This window comes from Salmo salar, chromosome 20 (assembly GCF_965601325.2).
Source record: "Salmo salar chromosome 20, fSalSal1, whole genome shotgun sequence".
In the NCBI taxonomy this organism is placed as follows: Eukaryota; Metazoa; Chordata; class Actinopteri; order Salmoniformes; family Salmonidae; genus Salmo; species Salmo salar.
Window position 1 is genome coordinate 44,825,701 of NC_138310.1, and position 24,371 is coordinate 44,850,071.

At 44.8% G+C, this 24,371-nt stretch overlaps 1 protein-coding gene across 4 annotated transcripts in view; it reads right to left on the reverse strand.

The window, feature by feature from the left end:
* The window catches only part of LOC106580682 (dedicator of cytokinesis protein 10), a 165,343-nt gene that overhangs the window by 104,017 nt on the left and 36,955 nt on the right, over nt 1-24,371 (reverse strand). For 2 of the 4 annotated variants that reach the window (XM_082966458.1, XM_014162004.3), the window contains exon 2: nt 184-303. In XM_082966458.1, the coding sequence (XP_082822584.1) occupies nt 184-303 (120 nt within the window). Of the gene's footprint in view, nt 1-183; nt 304-3,155; nt 3,423-24,371 lie in introns of those variants that run through there. The other 2 variants (XM_082966456.1, XM_082966457.1) reach the window with 2 other exon arrangements.

Genomic DNA, 24,371 nt, shown 5'->3' on the forward strand with positions numbered 1-24,371 from the left:
CCCCCCACACACACACACACACAGCAAATGAAGTAAGTGAAAGGAGGCCGTTTGTGGGTGACATACAGACAGACTTAACAGAGACAGGATGGCATTCACACACACACACACACGTCTCCAACGCACACGCACGTACACCCCCCCCCCCCCCCCAAGCACACACACAGACACGTTCGTACCCACCGTGAAGTCGTTGTCGGGGAAGAGGAGCAGCTCTCTGAGGGGGTCTTCCTTCAGCTCATCTCCCAGGTTACAGATCACAGCCTCATAGTCCAGAGGGTCTATCAGCTTGGGTTTCTCCTGCTGGAACACACACACACACGCAGACATTTTACATGACTTATCCCATATGGCAGTGAAATAAACACTTGGCTACTACTTGGGGAAACACAGATGAGAAAGTGGCGGACGCAGGATTCAAATCCCGGTACACGTGGAACACACTCATTATCGAAATTGCGCGGTCAGCCATACACTTGATGACTGCTGTAACAGTCACACCATGGGATATCCAACATATTCAACTATTAGGTCACACAGAAAGCCTTCTACATCGAGGACTTATCCTGCTGTAACACACAGAGAGAGAAAGACAGACAGATAGCCAGCAACACAAATAACTACTCTAACACCAAGTGCAATTTGCCTCTATCCTGTTCAATACTCATGACTTATAAACCTCTCTGAACTCTGAGAGAAGTCAGCAAGCCAACAAGTTTTCTTCAAATCAAAGACGAGCCAAATGGTGTAGCTAGGCAAATTGTCTAAACCTCAGAATATCTGCTTATCTATCACTGGATGGGCATAAATCTTTTTTTCTTTTTTTTGCAAGGCATGAAAAACTAGCTACCACCTCACTTCCTGTGTTTACTCTGTCACCATTGGATCAGCTACACAAACGTCAATGGATGCATCCAAAATGCGACCCCATTCCCTATAGACCCTGGCCAAAAGTGGTGCACTACATAGCGAATAGAGTGCCATTTGGGACGCAGCCCCAGTCTAGAGGGGAGGGGAAGAGAGAAGTAAAATAGAGGATGAAGTGGTTACATGTCATGTGCCAAAACCAAACTGAGCCAAAAACATGTCGAGCTGTTCCCCTCTTTCCAACAAGGGAAACTGTTTTACTGACAGATGGAGACTATATCACATTAGCAGTGATCATAACAGCTCAGAAAACGTATTTAATGATAGGCTCAATGTCACCTATTATTTATAGATTCTGGTATATAATAGTATTTTGATGCAAAGGTATACATCAGAGATTCGAGTTCTGAAATGACCGTAGACTGATATATCACAAAGGCAGAAGTTTACAATACATTTTAGGTTAAGGGTTAGGTTACACATCTGCACAGCAAATGGTCTCGACAAGCCCATCCACACAGTGCGTTTCACAGAAAGCGAAATGGACTGCACATGATGAGACGAGGCTATTTCCGTCCTCAAAGGAAAGCAGTATGTCTTATGCATCACTGCTAACAAAAACTGTGGTCGGAGAAGACCTGTGTTCTCTGTTCACACGCCCATAACGGTGGGTTCCGACCACTATCCCCTGTTCAGTTACACCAGGGGTGTATTCATTAGTGCACACCGTAGCAAAACGTTTGGTTCCTAGTGAATACACCTCTGACAGAATGCACCCCTCACCCACAAGGGAAAGAGGTAGACACCAAGCGGTCATTGAGGCATAAAACCATGACAAAGAATGTGACAAAAAACGAAAGACTGAAAAATACCCATAATCATAACATTCCTTGTTGTGAGGAAGGGTCTTGGTGTGACTCCACTGTAAAAAAAAATAAAAAACGAAACAATTTGTTTATATGAACTGTACCTGACTGGAAGAGAGAACGACGACTGATGACAATTTAATTTCTCAACCTCACAGAAATGTCTACCAAGACAATATCTTTTGCCTGAGTGGCCTGTGGACAGTGGTCCAGCGGTTAGTGCCGAGTACCCGCCCTGGCACACGTTTAGCCAAAACTACCCATCGGCATGGGTTCGAATTTGCCTCGCAATCTCTCCTACCTTGGTTCCAGTCAGTAGGGATCTTACCTAACAGACGGACCGGGGGGAGGGGCAGAGAAACACATGAACAACTGTCTTTCATATTCAGCATTCATTCACGCTGTTGCCAAATCACTTCATCACCCTACTGAGCAGGGCTGTGGCTTTTGGCTCATTCAGATATGACTCTTGACTTGGTCTTATTTTTGGTTCCCCTTTAGTCTGGTCAAAAGTAGTGCACTGGTGAGGGAGTAGGGTGTCATTGAGACAGATAAAACTGCTTGGAAAATGACACAACAACGTGTAAGGAAATAGGCGCTGATAACAGTCAGCCGAAACTAGCTTAGCGTCATACAGTGGCGTCACCTTCCCTGACAACTGACGTACTATCGGCTCAGTGACACAACAGCTCGGTACTGACTGAGACTTCAGAGTTAGTCGTGTTGCTGTCGGCGTTGTATCAAACCTCAGAGCAGCTGGATACACGCTACATAACACCTACACGTTTGGTGTCTATATTGCACCAGACAACATCACACCAATATAGTTAGGATGATGCAGAGCATTCGTACAATCAGACCTACGTATAGAGGGGTACAAGTCCCTTGCTGACAACCTCATATCTCCAGTTGAAATGTTGTGAACATATAGATCCCGTTCCTGATTGTACATGGCCACTCCACTGGTTAAAAACTCAGATAGACATAGGGAGCAATACTGTTTGAGTCTCTGCCAGTTACAGGTACCAACACACCGATCAGAGAGTCAAACAGAGAGTCATTGGCTAACTAGTATTAGGTAAAGGCGAGCCATGTCCAATTCCAACCTGTGCCATGTCGGTTAGCCTCATGTTGACGGACAGGTGCAGTGTAGAGTGACGTTGCCCCATAGAGACTGATCTTGGGTCAGTTTTGTCTTTCACCCACTAATGATTAAGGTTAGGACTGGGGAAGGGGAAGCTGATCCTAGATCTGTACCTAAGGGGAACTTCACACCGGATCGACAGGTGCAACAGAAAGGAACAGGAAGCCCAGGGCAATAAAATCACACAGATACAGCACTGCACTAAAGAGGGAGATAAATAGACAGAAATATAGATAGCTAGACAGATAGAGAAAGAGAAAGAGAGAGGGCATACATACAACGCTCAGGCGGTTGAAATCGTTCCGCACACGCCTGTTCTTATCCCTGTTCTTCCTTCGGAAGGTGATCTTACTTCTGAAACTCATCCTGATTCAAAACAGGAGACTACTACACACGGATACCGATGACACGAGGACACAGAGAGGACATGTGTTCCAGCAGGCAGAAGCAGAAGGTCCATTGAAGGGTGTGCGAGACCTGTTGGAGCGCGTGGTGGCCCAAGGAGGAAGTAGAGGCTTGATGTCACACAGTGACAGAGGTGCAGCAGGGGAAACTTACAACAACAAAAAAAGTCCAACCACCAAACCACTCTCTCTCCGTTTCTCTCTCTCTCTCTCTCTCTCTCTCTCTCCGTTTCTCTCTCTCTCTCTCTCTCTCTCTCTCTCTCTCTCTCTCTCCGTTTCTCTCTCTCTCTCCGTTTCTCTCTCTCTCTCCATTTCTCTCTCTCTCTCTCTCTCTCTCTCTCCGTTTCTCTCTCTCTCTCTCTCTCTCTCTCTCTCCGTTTCTCTCTCTCTCTCTCTCTCTCTCTCTCTCTCCGTTTCTCTCTCTCTCTCTCTCTCTCTCTCCGTTTCTCTCTCCGTTTCTCTCTCTCTCTCTCTCTGTTTCTCTCTCCGTTTCTCTCTCCGTTTCTCTCCCTCTCTCTCTCTCCGTTTCTCTCTCTGTTTCTCTCTCTCTCTCTCTCTCTCTCTCTCTCTCTCTCCGTTTCTCTCTCTCTCTCTCTCTCTCTCTCTCCGTTTCTCTCTCTCTCTCTCTCTCTCTCCGTTTCTCTCTCTCTCTCTCTCTCTCTCCGTTTCTCTCTCTCTCTCTCTCTCTCTCTCTCTCTCTCTCTGTTTCTCTCTCTCTCTCTCTCTCTCTCTCTCTCTCCGTTTCTCTCTCTCTCTCTCTCTCTCTCTCTCTCTCTCTCCGTTTCTCTCTCCGTTTCTCTCTCTCCGTTTCTCTCTCTCTCTCCGTTTCTCTCTCTCTCTCTCTCTCTCTCTCTCTCTCTCTCTCTCTCTCTCTCTCTCTCTCTCTCTCTCACTCACTCACTCACCACAATCTCGGGATGGATTCCCACTGGGGCCGCCCATATGGAAAATGTACTGTATGCACACACTACCGTCAGTCACTTGGTATAAAAACGTCTGATAAATGGCATTAATTATATTATTAATATTATTATTATCAGATACATTAGCCATAGTAACATTACAGGGCTGGCTATACTTAGAAGTGGAAGGACTGCTTGGTAATACTGACACTGCGTACACTTTGGTCGAGACGAAAGTGACCACTTAACTGACCACATCTCCCCGCTACGTCACACAACTGAATTCTTACAAACTGCCACCATGACACACTCTCGGTTTTTGTCTCCATGGTTGTAATCAATGCCCAACCCTCTCACTTTCTTTTCACAAACATGCATGCACACACACACACACACACACACACACACACACACACACACACACACACACACACACACACACACACACACACACACACACACACACACACACACACACACACACACACACACACACACACACACATACACAACCTACAGTTGAAGTCGGAAGTTTACATACACTTAGGTTGGAGTGAAAAAAAAACTAGTGAAAATCCAGAAAATGATGTCATGGCTTTTGAAGCTTCTGGTAGGCTAATTTACATCATTTGAGTCAATTGGAGGTGTACCTGTGGATGTATTTCAAGGCCTACCTACAAACTCATTGCCTCTTTGCTTGACATCATGGGAAAATCAAAAGAAATCAGCCAAGACCCCAATAAAAAAATTGTAGACCTCCACAAGTCTGGTTCATCCTTGGGAGCAATTTCCAAACGCCTGAAGGTACCACGTTCAACTGTACAAACAATAGTACACAAGTATAAACACCATGGGACCACGCAGCCATCATACCGCTCAGGAAGGAGACGCATTCTGTCTCCTAGAGATTAATGTACTTTGGTGCAAAAAGTGCAAATCAATCCCAGAACAACAGCAAAGGACCTTGTGAAGATTCTGGAGGAAACAGGTACATAAGTATTTATATACACAGTAAAACGAGGTCTATGTTGACATAACCTGAAAGGCCGCTCAGCAAGGAAGAAGCCACTGCTCCAAAACCGCCATAAAAAAGCCAGACCACGGTTTGCAACTGCACATGGGGACAAAGATCCTACTTTTTGGAGAAATGTCCTCTGGTCTGATTAAACAAAAATAGAACTGCTTGGCCATAATGACCATTATTATGTTTGGAGGAAAAAGGGGGAGGCTTGCAAGCTGAAGAACACCATCCCAACCATGAAGCACAGGGGTGGCAGCATCATGTTGTGGGGGTGCTTTGCTGCAGGAGGGACTGGTGCACTTCACAATATAGATGGCCGCATGAGGAAGGAACATTATGTAGATATATTGAAGCAACATCTCAAGACATCAGTCAGGAAGTTAAAGCTTGGTCGCAAATGGGTCTTCCAAACGGACAATGACCACAAGCATACTTCCAAAGTTGTGGCATAATGGCTTAAGGACAACAAAGTCAAGGTATTGCAGTGGCCATCACAAAGCCCTGACCTCAACCCTATAGAAAATGTGTGGGCAGAACTGAAAAGGCGTGTGCGAGCATTGGAGCCCTACACACCAGCTCTGTCAGGAGGAATGGGACAAAATTCACCCAACTTATTGTGGGAAGCTTGTGGAAGGCTACCCAAAACGTTTGACCCAAGTTAAACAATTCAAAGGCAATGCTACCAAATACTAATTAAGTGTATGTAAACTTCTGACCCACTGGGAATGTGATGAAATAAATAAAAGCTGAAATAAATCATTCTCTCTACTATTATTCTGACATTTCACATTCTTAAAATAAAGTGGTGATCCTAACTGACCTAAGACAGGGAATTTTTACTAGGATTAAATGTCAGGAATTGTGAAAAACTGAGTTTAAATGTACTTGGCTAAGGTGTATGTAAACTTCCGACTTCAGCTGTATGTGTGTGTGAAGTACAACTTCATTTATTCTCCAGAGAAGGGGGGCATTTATAAACAAATAGGTGCACGCGAGGACACACATTTACATTTGAGTTATTTAGCAGACACTCTTATCCAGAGCAACTTACAGGAGTTAAGTGCCTTGCTCAAGGGCACAGACCGATTTTTCACCTAGTCGGCTCGGGGATTTGAACTAGCAATCGCGAGGCTACCGCAAATACATACATACAAGCACGAATGCGCACACACACAACCCCCCCCCCCCCCCCCCCCACACACACACACACACACACCCTCGATGGAATTTCAATGCAGAACAGAGAGCTGTCAGCTGACAGACAGTTTGAGGAACTGACCCTGTGACATCACAGCCTCTGATTCCGTGTCCCAAATGGCACCCTATTCCCTACACATGGCATTACTGTACTTTTGACCAAGGCTCATGTGACCAAGGCTGTGTCAAAATTACTGCACTATATAGGGAATAGGGTGCCATTTGGGAATCAACCTGTCTGAGTGCTGTTAGCCTGATTACATTAGCTACTGTAAGATCGTTTTTGTTATTGATCATTTAAAAAGAGGTGAAAATGCTATCGATTTTTACTCTCTCCATCCATTGGTGGTCAATGCAACACCAGGGAAGAGCACCAAGAGTTTAAAGCTGACTTTGACACGCAAACCAACACATGAGAAGAATGATACAGACAGGGGTCACAGGAAGAGTCATTGACAGAAAATAGCACCAAATAGCACCCTATTCCACTGGCCAGATTAAGAAATCATAGGCCCCGGGGCAGTTTTCAGCTGTGCTAACATAATTGCAAAAGGGTTTTCTAATGATCAATTAGCCTTTTAAACTTGGATTAACTAACTCAACATGCCATTGGAACACAGGAGTGACGGTTGCTGATAATGGGCCTTTGTACGCCTATGTAGATATTCCTTTAAAAAAAAAAAAGAAATCGGCCGTTTCCAGCTACCATAGTCATTTACAACATTAACAATGTCTACACTGTATTTCTGATCAATTTGATGTTATTTTAAAAATGGACAAAAAATGTGCTTTTCTTTAAAAAACAAGGACATTTCTAAGTGAACCCAAACTTTTGAACGGTAGTGTATACAGTGGCTTGCGAAAGTATTCACCCCCCTTGGCATTTTTCCTATTTTGTTGCCTTACAACCTGGAATTAAAATAGATTTTGGGGGGTTTGTATCATTTGATTTACACAACATGCCTACCACTTTGAAGAAGCAAAATATTTATTTCTTGTGAAAAAAACAAGAAATAAAACAAAAAAAAACAGAAAACTTGAGCGTGCATAACTATTCATCCTCCCAAAGTCAATACTTTGTAGAGCCACCTTTTGCAGCAATTACAAGTCTCTTGGGGTATGTCTCTATAAGCTTGGCACATCAAGCCACTGGGATTTTTGCCCATTCTTCAAGGCAAAACTGCTCCAGCTCCTTCAAGTTGGATGGGTTCCGCTGGTGTACAGCAATCTTTAAGTCATACCACAGATTCTCATTTGATTGAGGTCTGGGCTTTGACTAGGCCATTCCAAGACCTTTAAATGTTTCCCCTGAAACCACTTGAGTGTTGCTTTAGCAGTATGCTTAGGGTCATTGTCCTGCTGGAAGGTGAACCTCCGTCCCAGTCACAAATCTCTGGAAGACTGAAACAGGTTCCCCTCAAGAATTTCCCTGTATTTAGTGCCATCCACCATTCCTTCAATTCTGACCAGTTTCCCAGTCCCTGCTGATGAAAAACATCCCCACAACATGATTGTCACGTCCTGACCAGCAGAGGGAGTAGTTGTTTAGTATTTTGGTCAGGACGTGGCAGAGGGATGTTTGTTTTGTATGGTGGGGGTTTTGTGTGTGTTGTAGAGGGGTGTTTGATTTATGTGTTCCTGGGTTTTGGGTGTATGTTCTAGGTTAGTATGTTCTAGGTTGTATTTCTGCATTCTGTCTAGTTTAGGTTTTCTATGTTTAGGTTTGGGTGCTGGACTCTCAATTGGAGGCAGGTGTTTCTCGTTGCCTCTGATTGAGAGTCCTATATATGGGTAATTGTTTGGTGTAGTGTTGTGGGAGATTGTTTCTTGTTTTGCGTGTGTGAGCCTGACAAGACTGTTTTCTTGTTCGTTCGTTCTTCATTTTGTTATTTTGGTGTTTTCTTGGTTTAAAATAAAATACAAGATGAGCATCCACATTCCTGCTGCGTTTTGGTCCTCCATTCCCGACGACAACCGTTACAATGATGCTGCCACCACCATGCTTCACTGTGGGGATGATGATCTCAGGGTGATGAGAGGTGTTGGGTTTGCGCCAGACATAGCATTTTCTTCAATGGCCAAAAAGCTCAATTTTAGTCTCATCTGACCAGAGTACCTTCTTCCATATGTTTTGGGAGTCTCCCACATGCCTTTTGTTGAACACCAAATGTGTTTGCTTATTTATTTTTTAAGCAATGGCTTTTTTCTGGCCACTCTTCTGTAAAGCCCAGCTCTATGGAGTGTACGGCTTAAAGTGGTCCTATGGACAGATACTCCAATCTCCACTGTGGAGCTTTGCAGCTCCTTCAGGTTTATCTTAGGTCTCTTTGTTGCCTCTCTGATGAATGCCCTCCCTGCCTGGTCCGTGAGTTTTGGTGGGCGGCCCTCTCTTGGCAGGTTTGTTGTGGTGCCATATTCTTTACATTTTTTATAATGGATTTAATGGTGCTCCGTGGGATGTTCAAAGTTTCAGATATTTTTTCATAACCCAACCCTGATCTGTATTTCTCCACAACTTTGTCCCTGACCTGTTTTGTAAGGGTCCTGTGTGTAGCTGGTGTAGAGAGTCAGGCGCAGGACAGCAGATATGAGTAATCAACGTACTTTACTCAAAAAGACAAATTTACAAAGTAACATCACGAGCCCACAAAGATGGACCGAATTACAATAAACAACCACTCACAAACACAACATGGGGAACAGAGGGTTAAATAATAAACAAGTAATTGGTTGAGTGAAGCCAGGTGTGTAAGACAAAGACAGAACAAATGGAAAATGAAAAGTGTATCGGCGGTGGCTAGAAAGCCGGTGACGTCGACCACCGAACGCCGCCCGAACAAGGAGAGGGACCGACTTCGGCGGAAGTCGTGACATGTTTGGAGAGCAGCTTGGTCTTCATGTTGCCGCTTGCTTGGTGGTGCCCCTTGCTTAGGGGTGTTGCAGACTCTGGGGTCTTTCAGAACAGGTGTATGCATACTGAGATCATGTGACAGATCATGTGACACTTAGATTGCACACAGGTGGACTTTATTTAACTAATTATGTGACTTCTGAAGGTAATTGGTTGCACCAGATCTTATTTAGGGGCTTCATAGCAAAGGTGGTGAATACATATGCACGCACCACTTTTCTATTTTTAACATTTTTTTTTTTTTTTTTAAACAAGTCATTTTTTAAATTTCACTTCACCAACTTGGATTATTTTGTGTATGTCCATTAAATGAAATCCAAATAAAAATCAATTTAAATTACAGGTTGTAATGCAACAAAATAGGAAAAACGCCAAGGGGATGAATACTTTTGCAAGGCACTGTATATATTTAAATGTATCATATTAAATTATCATTGTAATTGTGCACACATTGATGTCAGACATGCACCTACTCCAGTGATCTGTTGCTGATGACTGGGATGAATGCAGGAGCAGATTTCAGGAGCAGGACAAGACACCCTCTTTTTGACTGATGACTGATATAAGGGCATGTACGTGATAGACCTATCTGGTCCATATGATTATGATAGTCGTAATGCTTCTTGACAGTGTCATAAAGTGTATTTTCTTAGTCCAAGTAAAGTAACAAAGAATGATCATAATGCTTCATGACAGTGTCATAAATTGTATTTTCTATAAGTGATATAAAATATGAGGATATAAACATGACAAGAAGTCATTACAACAAAGGATTTAAGAAACAAACTTTTTAAAAAAGGAAACTTCTTGGCAGGATATATTTTTTTGAAATAAATGTGGGTTTTGACACTCTTATGTAGGTGTCATAACTAGCTATAAAATAACGCAGTATATGTCACAATAGGTGTAAATATATGGGTCATGACAGAGGTATGAACATATTATGACAGGTTATGACAAGTTATGTCAGCTGCTATGACATATCATGACATGGTTAGATGGAACATAATGTGTTTTGACACTGGGTGTCACGTAAAGTGTTACTGTACAATAATAGGAGGGAATATGTATACCATAGGCTACAGTAAGCTACTACATACAATTTCCAGTGGCACACTGACTCACCTAATGAGGAAGATGAAGAAATTGGCTACTCACGGTGACGGCCGGTGCGCTCGCTGTGGCAATAGCCTATCTCAAGATGAGCTACTTTGAAAAACAGCGCTGTTGTTAGCTACAAATTGGGAGTTGAGAAAAAAAACATTCTATTGGTTCTACAGACAGATTAGTACTTTCCAAATTGTGCATTTTTCCTGCGATTGTATTTTGAAATCTGCAAAAGGCAAACTGACAGCCGCAACCAACCATAGAAATATAATCCAGGGCCTCCCGAGTGCCGCAGCGGTCTAAGGCACTGCATTACAGTGCTTGAGGCATCACTACAGACCCGGGGGTTTGATCCCAGGCTGTCACAGCCAGCCGTGACCAGGAGACCCATGAGGTGGCGCACAATTGGCCCAGTTGGGGGAGGGTTTGGTCGGCTGGGATTTCCTTGTCTCATCGCGCTCTAGTGGCTCCTTATGGTGGGGCGGGCGCCTGCAAGCTGACTATGGTCGCCAACTGGACGGTGTTTTCCCTGACACATTGGTGCGGCTGGCTTCTGGGTTAAGCGAGCAGTGTGTCAAGAAGCAGTGCAGCTTGGCAGGGTCGTGTTTCGGAGGACGCATGGCTATCGACCTTCGCCTCTCCTGAGTCCGTAGGGGAGTTGCAGCAACGGAACAAGACTGTAACTACCAGGGTTGGGGAGTAATGGATTACAAAAAAAACGGTAACTGTAATCCATTACGTTACCAGCAAAAATATTGTAATCAGATTACAGATACTTTTGAAAAAGTAGATGATTACTTCGAGGATTACATTTAAAATCTGAAAGGATGTTTGCAAGAAAGAAATATGACACTTTTCTCAATGACATTCAAATCAGCATTGAAAAAAGGCACAAGTTTAAGTTTGTTCCACCTGAGCGAGTCTGACCACAAGTCAGAGACCACTATGATGACACACCAAATGTGTTTGATGGATCGCAGGAAAGGTGCAGGAAAAGGCTTTTGTAGGCTACAGTCCAAGCTATGTCTTCCAATGGTGCGACTGCTGTTGGCATCCAAAGATTATCCAACTTGAATAAATGCTTGGAGGTAAGGATGACAGCAGTGGTGTAGTCTACAGCGATACGGATATCACTTACTATTGATATCTACATAGCGCATTGATGTGAATCACACTGCTGCTCTCACATTCAGCTATCTGCGCCTCACGGACTGTGGTTGTTGTGGATGGATGTTCACAAATCTAAATGTGTATTTGAACACAATAATCGTTGAATTCAAGAAGTTTAAGCTGCCAAATCAATCATTGTTTTTGAAACCAGTGGACAGCCAGTGAAAAATGCGCTCTTGCAACAGCTGCATAGTGCGGATCCCAGCCTATGGAAAAAAAGTTGGAATGCTGAGCACTTGTTGGCTGCTTTTCCTTCACTCTGCGGTCCAACTCATCCCAAACCATCTCAATTGGGCTGAGGTCGGGTGATTGTGGAGGCCAGGTTATCTGATGCAGCACTCCACCACTCCTTCTTGGTCAAATAGCCTTTACACAGCCTGGAGGTGTGTTTTGGGTCACTGTCCTGTTGAATAATAAATTATAGTGGACTAAGTGCAAACCAGATGGGATGGCGTATCGCAGCAGAATGCTGTTGTAGCCATGCTGGTTAAGTGTGCCTTGAACTCTAAATAAATCACAGACAGTTTCACCAGAAAAGCACCCCTACACCATCACACCTCCTCCTCCATGCTTCATGGTGGGAACCACTCATCCATTCACCTACTCTTTGTCTCACAAAGACAGGGCGGTTGAAACCAAAAATCTAAAATTTGAACTCATCAGACCAAAGTACAGATTTCCACTGGTCTAATGTCCATTGCTCGTGTTTCTTGGCCCAAGCAAGTCTCTTCTTCTCATTGGTGTCCTTTAGTCATGGTTTCTTTGCAGCAATTCGACCATGAAGACCTGATTCATGCCGTCTCCTCTGAACAGTTGACGTTGAGATGTGTCTGTTACTTGAATTCTCTGAAGCATTTATTTGGGCTGCAATCTGAGGTGCTGTTAATTGCCAATTTCTAATGAACTTATTCTCTGCAGCAGAGATAACTCTGGGTCTTCTTTTCCTGTGGCGGGCCTCATGAAAGCCAGTTTCATCATAGCGCTTAATGGTTTTTGTGACTGCATTTGAATTAACTTTCAAAGTTCTTGAGATTTTCCAGATTGACTGACCTTCATGTCTTAAAGTAATGACGGACTGTAAGTTCCGGAACTCCAATTTGAGCAGCAGCAGCTGAAGAATGAGCTCCTACAAATATTGAAATTTACATGGTTTTTAGAGTGAAGTACATCGGAAAAAAGCAAAAGAAAACTGCAAGACTGAATAGGAGAAAAAACAAGCAACAAACAAAGAAGATAGGCTTTTGAAAAATAACTATTTTTCATAAAATTGTAGTTATCTTAGCAAGCTGAATTGTTTACCAGTTGCTAAGCAGTTGCTAGGGACTCTTTTGGAAGAAGCTAGCTAGCTAACGAAGAACAACAAAGAATATCTAGTTAACAGAAGAAAAGAAAGAGAAAATCAGGACAGAAGAAAAAGGATATCAAAGTGAAACAGTTCTCTAAAGACACAGGAGACAATAATACAAGAAACAACACTTCTGTAGCTTGTCAACTATGTGTCTGTCTATCCCTGTTCTCTCCTCTCTGCACAAGCCATACAAACGCTTCACACCGCGTGGCCGCTGCCACTCTAACCTGGTGGTCCCAGCGCGCACGACCCACGTGGAGTTCCAGGTCTCCGGCAGCCTCTGGAACTGCCGGTCTGCAGCCAACAAGGCTGAGTTCATCTCAGCCTATGCTACCCTCCAGTCCCTAGACTTCCTGGCGCTGACGGAAACATGGATTACCACAGATAACACTGCTACTCCTACTGCTCTCTCTTCGTCTGCCCACGTGTTCTCGCATACCCCTAGAGCATCGAGCCAGCGGGGTGGTGGCAATGGAATCCTCATCTCTCCCAAGTGGACATTCTCTCTTTCTCCCCTGACCCATCTGTCTATCTCCTCATTTGAATTCCATGCTGTCACAGTTACCAGCCCTTTCAAGCTTAACATCCTTATCATTTATCGCCCTCCAGGTTCCCTTGGAGAGTTCATCAATGAGCTTGACGCCTTGATAAGTTCCTTTCCTGAGGATGGCTCACCTCTCACAGTTCTGGGTGACTTTAACCTCCCCACGTCTACCTTTGACTCATTCCTCTCTGCCTCCTTCTTTCCACTCCTCTCCTCTTTTGACCTCACCCTCTCACCTTCCCCCCTACTCACAAGGCAGGCAATACGCTTGACCTCATCTTTACTAGATGCTGTTCTTCCACTAATCTCATTGCAACTCCCCTCCAAATCTCCGACCACTACCTTGTATCCTTTTCCCTCTTGCTCTCATCCAACACTTCTCACTCTGCCCCTACTCGGATGGTATTGCGCCGTCCCAACCTTCGCTCTCTCTCTCCCGCTACTCTCTCCTCTTCCATCCTATCATCTCTTCCCTCTGCTCAAACCTTCTCCAACCTATCTCCTGATTCTGCCTCCTCAACCCTCCTCTCCTCCCTTTCTGCATCCTTTGATTTTCTCTGTCCCCTATCCTCCAGGCCGGCTCGGTCCTCCCCTCCTGCTCCGTGGCTCGACGACTCACTACGAGCTCACAGAACAAGGCTCCGGGCAGCCGAGCGGAAATGGAGGAAAACTCGCCTCCCTGCGGACCTGGCATCCTTTCACTCACTCCTCTCTACATTCTCCTCTTCTGTCTCTGCTGCTAAAGCCACTTTCTACCACTCTAAATTCCAAGCATCTGCCTCTAACCCTAGGAAGCTCTTTGCTACCTTCTCCTCCCTCCTGAATCCTCCTCCCCCTCCCCCCCCTCCTCCCTCTCTGCGGATGACTTCGTCAACCATTTTGAAAAGAAGGTTGACGATATCCGATCCTCGTTTGCTAAGTCAAACGACACCGCTGGTCCTGCTCACACTGCCCTACCCTGTGCTTTGACCTCTTTCTCCCCTCTCTCTCCAGATGAAATCTCGCGTCTTGTGACGGCCGGCCGCCCAACAACCTGCCCACTTGACCCTATCCCCTCCTCTCTTCTCCAGACCATTTCCGGAGACCTTCTCCCCTTCCTCACCTCGCTCATCAACTCATCCTTGACCGCTGGCTACGTCCCTTCCGTCTTCAAGAGAGCGAGAGTTGCACCCCTTCTGAAAAAACCTACACTCGATCCCTCCGATGTCAACAACTACAGACCAGTATCCCTTCTTTCTTTTCTCTCCAAAACTCTTGAACGTGCCGTCCTTGGCCAGCTCTCCTGCTATCTCTCTCAGAATGACCTTCTTGATCCTAATCAGTCAGGTTTCAAGACTGGGCATTCAACTGAGACTGCTCTTCTCTGTGTCACGGAGGCTCTCCGCACTGCTAAAGCTAACTCTCTCTCCTCTGCTCTCATCCTTCTAGACCTATCTGCTGCCTTTGATACTGTGAACCATCAGATCCTCCTCTCCACCCTCGCCGAGTTGGGCATCTCCGGCGCGGCCCACGCTTGGATTGCGTCCTACCTGACAGGTCGCTCCTACCAGGTGGCGTGGCGAGAATCTGTCTCCGCACCATGCGCTCTCACCACTGGTGTCCCCCAGGGCTCTGTTCTAGGCCCTCTCCTATTCTCGCTATACACCAAGTCACTTGGCTCTGTCATATCCTCACATGGTCTCTCCTATCATTGCTATGCAGACGACACACAATTAATCTTCTCCTTTCCCCCTTTTGATAACCAGGCGGCGAATCGCATCTCTGCATGTCTGTCAGACATATCAGTGTGGATGACGGATCACCAGCTCAAGCTGAACCTCGGCAAGACGGAGCTGCTCTTCCTCCCGGGGAAGGACTGCCCGTTCCATGATCTCGCCATCACGGTTGACAACTCCCTTGTGTCCTCCTCCCAGAGTGCTAAGAACCTTGGCGTGATCCTGGACAACACCCTGTCGTTCTCCACTAACATCAAGGCGGTGACCCGATCCTGTAGGTTCATGCTCTACAACATTCGCAGAGTACGACCCTGCCTCACACAGGAAGCGGCGCAGGTCCTAATCCAGGCACTTGTCATCTCCCGTCTGGATTACTGCAACTCGCTGTTGGCTGGGCTCCCTGCCTGTGCCATTAAACCCCTACAACTCATCCAGAACGCCGCAGCCCGTCTGGTGTTCAACCTTCCCAAGTTCTCTCACGTCACCCCGCTCCTCCGCTCTCTCCACTGGCTTCCAGTTGAAGCTCGCATCCGCTACAAGACCATGGTGATTGCCTACGGAGCTGTGAAGGGAACGGCACCTCCATACCTTCAGGCTCTGATCAGGCCCTACACCCAAACAAGGGCACTGCGTTCATCCACCACTGGCCTGCTGGCCCCCCTACCTCTGAGGAAGCACAGTTCCCGCTCAGCCCAGTCAAAACTGTTCGCTGCTCTGGCACCCCAATGGTGGAACAAGCTCCCTCACGACGCCAGGACAGCGGAGTCAATCACCACCTTCCGGAGACACTTGAAACCCCACCTCTTTAAGGATAGGATAAAGTAATCCTTCTAACCCCCCCCCCCCTTAAAAGATTTAGATGCACTATTGTAAAGTGGTTGTTCCACTGGATATCATAAGGTGAATGCACCATTTTGTAAGTCGCTCTGGATAAGAGCGTCTGCTAAATGACTTAAATGTAAATGTAATGTAAATGTTTCTCTTTGCTTATTTGAGCTGTTCTTGCCATAATATGGACTTGGTCTTTTACCGACTTGGTATACCAACCCTACCTTGTCACAACACAACTGAATGGCTCAAACGCATTAAGAATGAAAGAAATTCCACATCTTAACTTAACAAGGCACACCTGTTAATTGAAATGCATCCCAGGTGACTACCTCATGAAGCTGGTTGAGAGAATGCCAAAAGTGTGCAAAGCTGTTATCAAGGCAAAGGGTGGCTACTTTGAAGAATCTCAAATATCAAATATATTTTGATTTGTTTAACACTTTTTTTGTTACTACATGAGTCCATATGTGTTATTTCATAGTTTTGATGTCTTCACAATTATTCTACAATGTAGAAAATAGTAAAAATAAAGAAAACCCTTGAATGAGTAAGTGTGTCCAAACTTTTGACTGAAACTGTATATACACTGCTCAAAAAAATAAAGGGAACACTTAAACAACACAATGTAACTCCAAGTCAATCACACTTCTGTGAAATCAAACTGTCCACTTAGGAAGCAACACTGATTGACAATACATTTCACATGATGTTTTGCAAATGGAATAGACAAAAGGTGGAAATTATAGGCAATTAGCAAGACACCTCCAATAAAGGAGTGGTTCTGCAGGTGGGGACCACAGACCACTTCTCAGTTCCTATGCTTCCTGGCTGATGTTTTGGTCACTTTTGAATGCTGGCGGTGCTTTCACTCTAGTGGTAGCATGAGACGGAGTCTACAACCCACACAAGTGGCTCATGTAGTGCAGCTCATCCAGGATGGCACATCAATGCGAGCTGTGGCAAGAAGGTTTGCTGTGTCTGTCAGCGTAGTGTCCAGAGCATGGAGGCGCTACCAGGAGACAGGCCAGTACATCAGGAGACGTGGAGTAGGCCGTAGGAGGGCAACAACCCAGCAGCAGGACTGCTACCTCTGCCTTTGTGCAAGGAGGAGCAGGAGAAGCACTGCCAGAGCCCTGCAAAATGACCTCCAGCAGGCCACAAATGTGCATGTGTCTGCTCAAACGGTCAGAAACAGACTCCATGAGGGTGGTATGAGGGCCCGACATCCACAGGTGGGGGTTGTGCTTACAGCCCAACACCGTGCAGGACGTTTGGCATTTGCCAGAGAACACCAAGATTGGCAAATTCGCCACTGGCGCCCTGTGCTCTTCACAGATGAAAGCAGGTTCACACTGAGCACGTGACAGACGTGACAGAGTCTGGAGACGCCGTGGAGAACGTTCTGCTGCCTGCAACATCCTCCAGCATGACCGGTTTGGTGGTGGGTCAGTCATGGTGTGGGGTGGTATTTCTTTGGGGGGCCGCACAGCCCTCCATGTGCTCGCCAGAGGTAGCCTGACTGCCATTAGGTACAGAGATGAGATCCTCAGACCCCTTGTGAGACCATATGCTGGTGCGGTTGGCCCTGGGTTCTTCCTAATGCAAGACAATGCTAGACCTCATGTGGCTGGAGTGTGTCAGCAGCTCCTGCAAGAGGCAAGCATTGATGCTATGGACTGGCCCGCCCGTTCCCCAGACCAGAATCCAATTGAGCACATCTGGGACATCATGTCTCGCTCCATCCACCAACGCCACGTTGCACCACAGACTGTCCAGGAGTTGGCGGATGCTTTAGTCCAGGTCTGGGAGGAGATCCCTCAGGAGACCATCCGCCACCTCATCAGGAGCATGCCCAGGCGTTGTAGGGAGGTCATACAGGCACGTGGAGGCCACACACACTACTGAGCCTCATTTTGACTTGTTTTAAGGACATTACATCAAAGTTGGATCAGCCTGTAGTGTGGTTTTCCACTTTAATTTTGAGTGTGACTCCAAATCCAGACCTCCATGGGTTGATAAATTGGATTTCCATTGATTATTTTTGTGTGATTTTGTTGTCAGCACATTCAACTATGTAAATAAAAAAGTATTTAATAAGATTATTTCTTTCATTCAGATCTAGGATGTGTTGTTTAAGTGTTCCCTTTATTTTTTGGAGCAGTATATATATACATTGATTCTTAAAGAACATAACTTATAAATGCCTCATCAGCTTAGTTCAACTGTCACACTCCATGAGAACCCAAAATATAAGCTTATTTTTCTCCAATGTTTGTAAACATTGTAAAAGTAAACAAACACTGTATAGCCTCATAACGTGGTTAAAACAATCACTTTGATATCATGGATGGTCAGTCCTTGCATCCATAGCTCTGTCTATTAATCTGAGAGTGGTTACATTTCTCCAGGCCCATCCTTCAGCTTTTTACCAAAACAGAGGTGGGGCGACCGTTTTGTTATTGTTTCATCATTATCAAGAAATCAAAGTGTCACCAACAAAATATTAAACAGTAGGCCTATAGCAAATGCAACATATGGCATTCATTTTCACGTGTAAATAGCACTTTTCAGGAGTGCTCAAAGCATGCCATTCCATAAACTCAGCCCAATCAGTCCTCCATGACAACACAATCATAATCAACAGAGTAGGGCTGGCTAATAAGTCCTTCGTTTTGAAGATCAAGGGGTATAACATTTATTGAAATGACTGGAATTCTGATAGACTTTGGTTTTTAATGTAAAGATATAATGTAATCATATTATTATATGTAGTAGAAAGTGATGGGTTAGAAGAAGCCTACTTACCAACCCATCAAGTAAAATGGAACATCCATATATGGCCAGCTATGTAAACTTAAGCATTGACTTATCCTGCAATAGATGTCGTTCAATTGGTAACATACAGTTGAAGTCGGAAGTTAACATACACTTAGGTTGGAGTCATTAAAACTCGTTTTTCAACCACTCCACAAATTTCTTGTTAACAAACTATAGTTTTGGTAAGTCGGATAGGACATCCACTTGGTGCATGACACAAGTAATCTTTCCAACAATTGTTTACAGACAGATTATTTCACTTATAATTTACTGTATCACAATTCCAGTGGGTCAGAAGTTGTATTTCAAGGCCTACCTTCAAACTCAGTTCCTCTTTGCTTGACATCATGGGAAAATCAAAAGAAATCAGCCAAGACCTCAATAAAAGAATTGTAGACCTCCACAAGTCTGGTTCATCCTTGGGAGCAATTTCCAAACGCCTGAAAGGTACCACATTCATCTGTAGAAACAATAGTACTCAAGTATAAACACCATGGGACCACACAGCCAACATACCGCTCAGGAGGGAGACGCGTTCTGTCTCCTAGAGATGAACGTACTTTGGTGCGAAAAGTGCAAATCAATCCCAGAACAACAGCAAAGGACCCTGTGAAGATGCTGGACGAAACAGGTACAAATTATCTATATCCACAGTAAAACAAGTCCTATATCTGTCACGAATTCCACCGAAGTCAGTTCCTCTCCTTGTTCGGGCGGCGCTCGGCGTCGCCGGTCTTCTAGCCATCGCCGATCCACTTTTCATTTTCCATTGGTTTTGTCTTTATTTCCCACACACCTGGTTTTCATTTCCCAATTACTGGTCATGTATTTAACCCTCTGTTTCCTCCATGTCTTTGTGTGTGATTGTTTATCGTTAAGGTCGGTACGTTTCCGGCTGGTTTTTCCGGGTGTTGTTTTCATCCGTGTTTTGTGGCAACCGTTATTGTTCGCACATTGGTATGTTTACTTTGTTGGTATGTTTACTGCTGTTTTCTCAAGTAAAGTGCATTGTTCACTCATCTCTGCTCTCCTGCGCCTGACTTCATGCACCAGCTACACCCACCGCCTGACAATAGACATAACCTAAAAAGGCCGCTCAGCAAGGAAGAAGCCACTGCTCCAAAAACGCCATAAAAAAGCCAGACTACGGTTTGCAACTGCAGATAGGGACAAAGTTCGTACTTTTAGGAGAAATGTCCTCTGGTCTGATGAAACAAAAATAGAACCGTTTGGCCATAATGACCATTATGATGTTTGGAGGGAAAAGGCGGAGGCTTGCAAGCCGAAGAACAACATCCCAACCGTGAAGCACGGGGGTGGCAGCATCATGTTGTGGGGGTGCTTTGCTGCAGGAGGGACTGGTGCACTTCACAAAATAGATGGCATCATGAGGGAGGAAAATTATGTGGATATATTGAAGCAACATTTCAAGACATCAGTCAGGAAGTTATAGCTTTAAGTTATAGTCTCAAATGGGTCTTCCAAATGGACAATGACCCCAACAATACTTCCAAAGTTGTGGAAAAATAGCTTAAGGACAACAAAGTCAAGGTATTGGAGTGGCCATCACAATGCCCTGCCCTCAATCGTATAGAACATTTGTAGGCAGAACTGAAAAAGCGTGTGCGAGCAAGGAGGCCTACAAACCTGACTCAGTTACACCAGCTCTGTCAGAAGGGATGGGCCAAAATTCACCCAACTTATTGTGGGAAGCTTGTGGAAGGCTACCCAAAACGTTTGACCCAAGTCAAACAATTTAAAGGCAATGCTACCAAATACTAATTGAGTGTATGTAAACTTCTGACCCACTGGGAATGTGATGAAATAAATAAAAGCTGAAATAAATCATTCTCTCTACTATTATTCTGACATTTCACATTCTTAAAATAAAGTTGTGATCCTAACTGACCTAAAACAGGGGATTTTTGCTCAGATCAAATGTCAGGAATTGTCAGGAAAACTGAGTTGAAATGTAGTTGGCCAACTTCAACTGTATGGCATAGAAATTAATAGCCTACATTTGCCAACAGATGCAAATGTACCCTATCATTCTCCACATTTCATGTCATTTTCATAGTGGATTTTTTTCCCATAACAGAAGTCCGTGAGGGAGTTTCATAACTTCCATTTCAAATTTCCACTTGTGCAGCGCTCCAGGCTGTAGAACTGAACATTAGCAAAATCGAGCGTTGCAAAATAAAATTAGACATCTACATTATTGAATTATTGCACCCACACTGCTCACGTGCGCCAATGAGCATGAATGTATTTTGTCCCCCAATACCAAACGCGATCACAACACGCAGGTTAAAATACTCTGAACCAATCATATTAAAAACATGAAATGTTTATGGCAATTTAGCAAGTTAGCTTGCACTTGCTAGCTGATTTGTCCTATGTAGGTGGCTTGCTGTTGCTAGCTAATTTGTCCTGGGATATAAACATTGAGTTGTTATTTTACCTGAAATGCACAAGGTCCTCTACTCCGCCAATTAATCCACACATAAAACGGCCAACCGAATAGTTTCTCGTCATCTCACTTTCTTCCAGGCTTTTTCTTCTCTTGACTTTATATTGCAATGGGCAACTTTCATAAACGAGGTGCATTACCGCCACTGACCTCGTTCGTCTTTCAGTCACCCACGTGGGTATAACCAATGAGGAGATGGCACGTGGGTACCTGCTTCTATAAATCAATGAGGAGATATATATATATATATATATATATATATATATATATATATATGAGTGAGTGTGAGTGAGTGAGTGAAAGAAAGATGGGAAGAGAGATATGAGATATATATATATATATATATACTGCTCAAAAAAATAAAGGGAACACTAAAATAACACATCCTAGATCTGAATGAATGAAATAATCTTATTAAATACTTTTTTCTTTACATAGTTAAATGTGCTGACAACAAAATCACACAAAAAGAATCAATGGAAATCCAATTTATCAACACATGGAGGTCTGGATTTGGAGTCACACTCAAAATTACAGTGGAAAACCACACTACAGGCTGATCCAACTTTGATGTAATGTCCTCAAAACAAGTCAAAATGAGGCTCAGTAGTGTGTGTGGCCTCCACGTGCCTGAATGACCTCCCTACAACGCCTGGGCATGCTCCTGATGAGGTGGCAGATGGTCTCCTGAGGGATCTCCTCCCAGACCTGGACTAAAGCATCCGCCAACTCCTGGACAGTCTGTTGGGCAACGTGGCGTTGGTGGATGGAGCGAGATATGATGTCCCAGATGTGCTCAATTGGATTCAGGTCTGGGGAACGGGCGGACCAGTCCATAGCCTTCCTCTTGCAGGAACTGCTGACACACTCCAGCCACATGAGGTCTAGCATTGTCTTGCATTAGGAGGAACCCAGGGCCAACCGCACCAGCATATGGTCTCACAAGGTGTCTGAAGATCTCATCTCGGTACCTAATGGCAGTCAGGCTACCTCTGGCGAGCACATGGAGGCCTGTGCGGCCCCCCAAAGAAATGCCACCCCACACCATGACTGACCCACCGCCAAACCGGTCATGCTGGAGGATGTTGCAGGCAGCAGAACGTTCTCCACGGCGTCTCCAGACTCTGTCACGTCTGTCACATGTGCTCAGTGTGAACCTGCTTCATCTGTGAAGAGCACAGGGCGCCAGTGGCGAATTTGCCAATCTTGGTGTTCTCTGGCAAATGCCAAACGTCCTGCACGGTGTTGGGCTGTAAGCACAACCCCCACCTGTGGACGTTGGGCCCTCATACCACCCTCATGGAGTCTGTTTCTGACCGTTTGAGCAGACACATGCACATTTGTGGCCTGCTGGAGGTCATTTTGCAGGGCTCTGGCAGTGCTCCTCCTGCTCCTCCTTGCACAAAGGCGGAGGTAGCGGTCCTGCTGCTGGGTTGTTGCCCTCCTACGGCCTCCTCCACGTCTCCTGATGTACTGGCCTGTCTCCTGGTAGCGCCTCCATGCTCTGGACACTACGCTGACAGACACAGCAAACCTTCTTGCCACAGCTCGCATTGATGTGCCATCCTGGATGAGCTGCACTACATGAGCCACTTGTGATGGTTGTAGACTCCGTCTCATGCTACCACTAGAGTGAAAGCACCGCCAGCATTCAAAAGTGACCAAAATATCAGCCAGGAAGCATAAGAACTGAGAAGTGGTCTGTCACCACCTGCTGAACCACTCCTTATTGGGGGTGTCTTGCTAATTGCCTATAATTTCCACCTGTTGTCTATTCCATTTGCACAACAGCATGTGAAATGTATTGTCAATCAGTGTTGCTTCCTAAGTGGACAGTTTGATTTCACAGAAGTGTGATTGACTTGGAGTTACATTGTGTTGTTTAAGTGTTCCCTTTAATTTTTTGAGCAGTGTATATATATATATATATATATATATATATATATATATATATATATATATATATATATATATATATTTGAAGAGATATGCCATGGCGGCCACGGTGCAATTTAGAAGTAGCCCAAAAACACGCCTCCAGCGACCAATACAATTTCACCTGCGACATCGTTTTCAAACTAGCACAATTTGGCGGGAAATCCACAACCATGGTAACCATGTGCCCGCTGGCTGGAGTCTACAGACTCAAGGCTCTGCAGTGACATTAAGCTCCAGGTTCTGTCCCAAATGGCACACTATTCCCTATACTGTATAGTGCACTACTTTTGACAAAAGCAATGCACTATGTAGTGAATATGGTTCCATTTGGAACATAGAGCCAGTGTGTGTGAGTCATCCCGTGGTGGTTTGTTGTGGCAAGGAGGGCTGGGGTTTACATGGTGAAAACATTCTGCCGCTGTCATGACGACCGCAACAGGATGCTGTCACTCAGAGCCGGGAATTACCAGCAGAAAACTTCTGCTTTGGCCCCTGAGTATCTGACAGGCACAGCAGAGGCACAAAAGGTCCCGCTCTCACTCTCTCTTCCCATCTTTCGCTCTCTCTCTCGCCCTCTTTCTCTCCCTCTGTCTCTTTCCCTTGCTCCTGCTCTTTCTCCATCTCAACTCTCTCTCTCGCCCTCACACTCTCTCCCTGTCACTCGAGTATGTTTACTTTGTAAAGTATTTGCTTAGATAATGTCTTTAACACATAATATAGTGGAGTACTGCAATAGTATTATTATAACAGTAGTATATTCATAATATATGCCATTTAGAAGATGCTTTTATACAAAACAATTCAGTCATTCGTGCATACATTTTACAGATGGGTGGCCCCAGCAGGATTCGAACCCACCCCCCTTGCACCATTCTCTACCAACTGAGCCACAGAGGAGCTATTTGTAACACTATTAACAGAGTGGAAGAGAAGAGCTTACTTTCCACAAGTTAAGTTTGAGTTTGTTTGAGATTAAGTTTCAGTTTAACTTGAGTTTGAGTTAGGTTTTACCTAAAGTCAAAGATGGTTGAAACCTGTAACTTCTCAGTTTGCTGCTGGCTGCTGTTCTACACCACAAATGGAACAAATTTCTGTTGTGCATGATGAGGTGTTGGGACA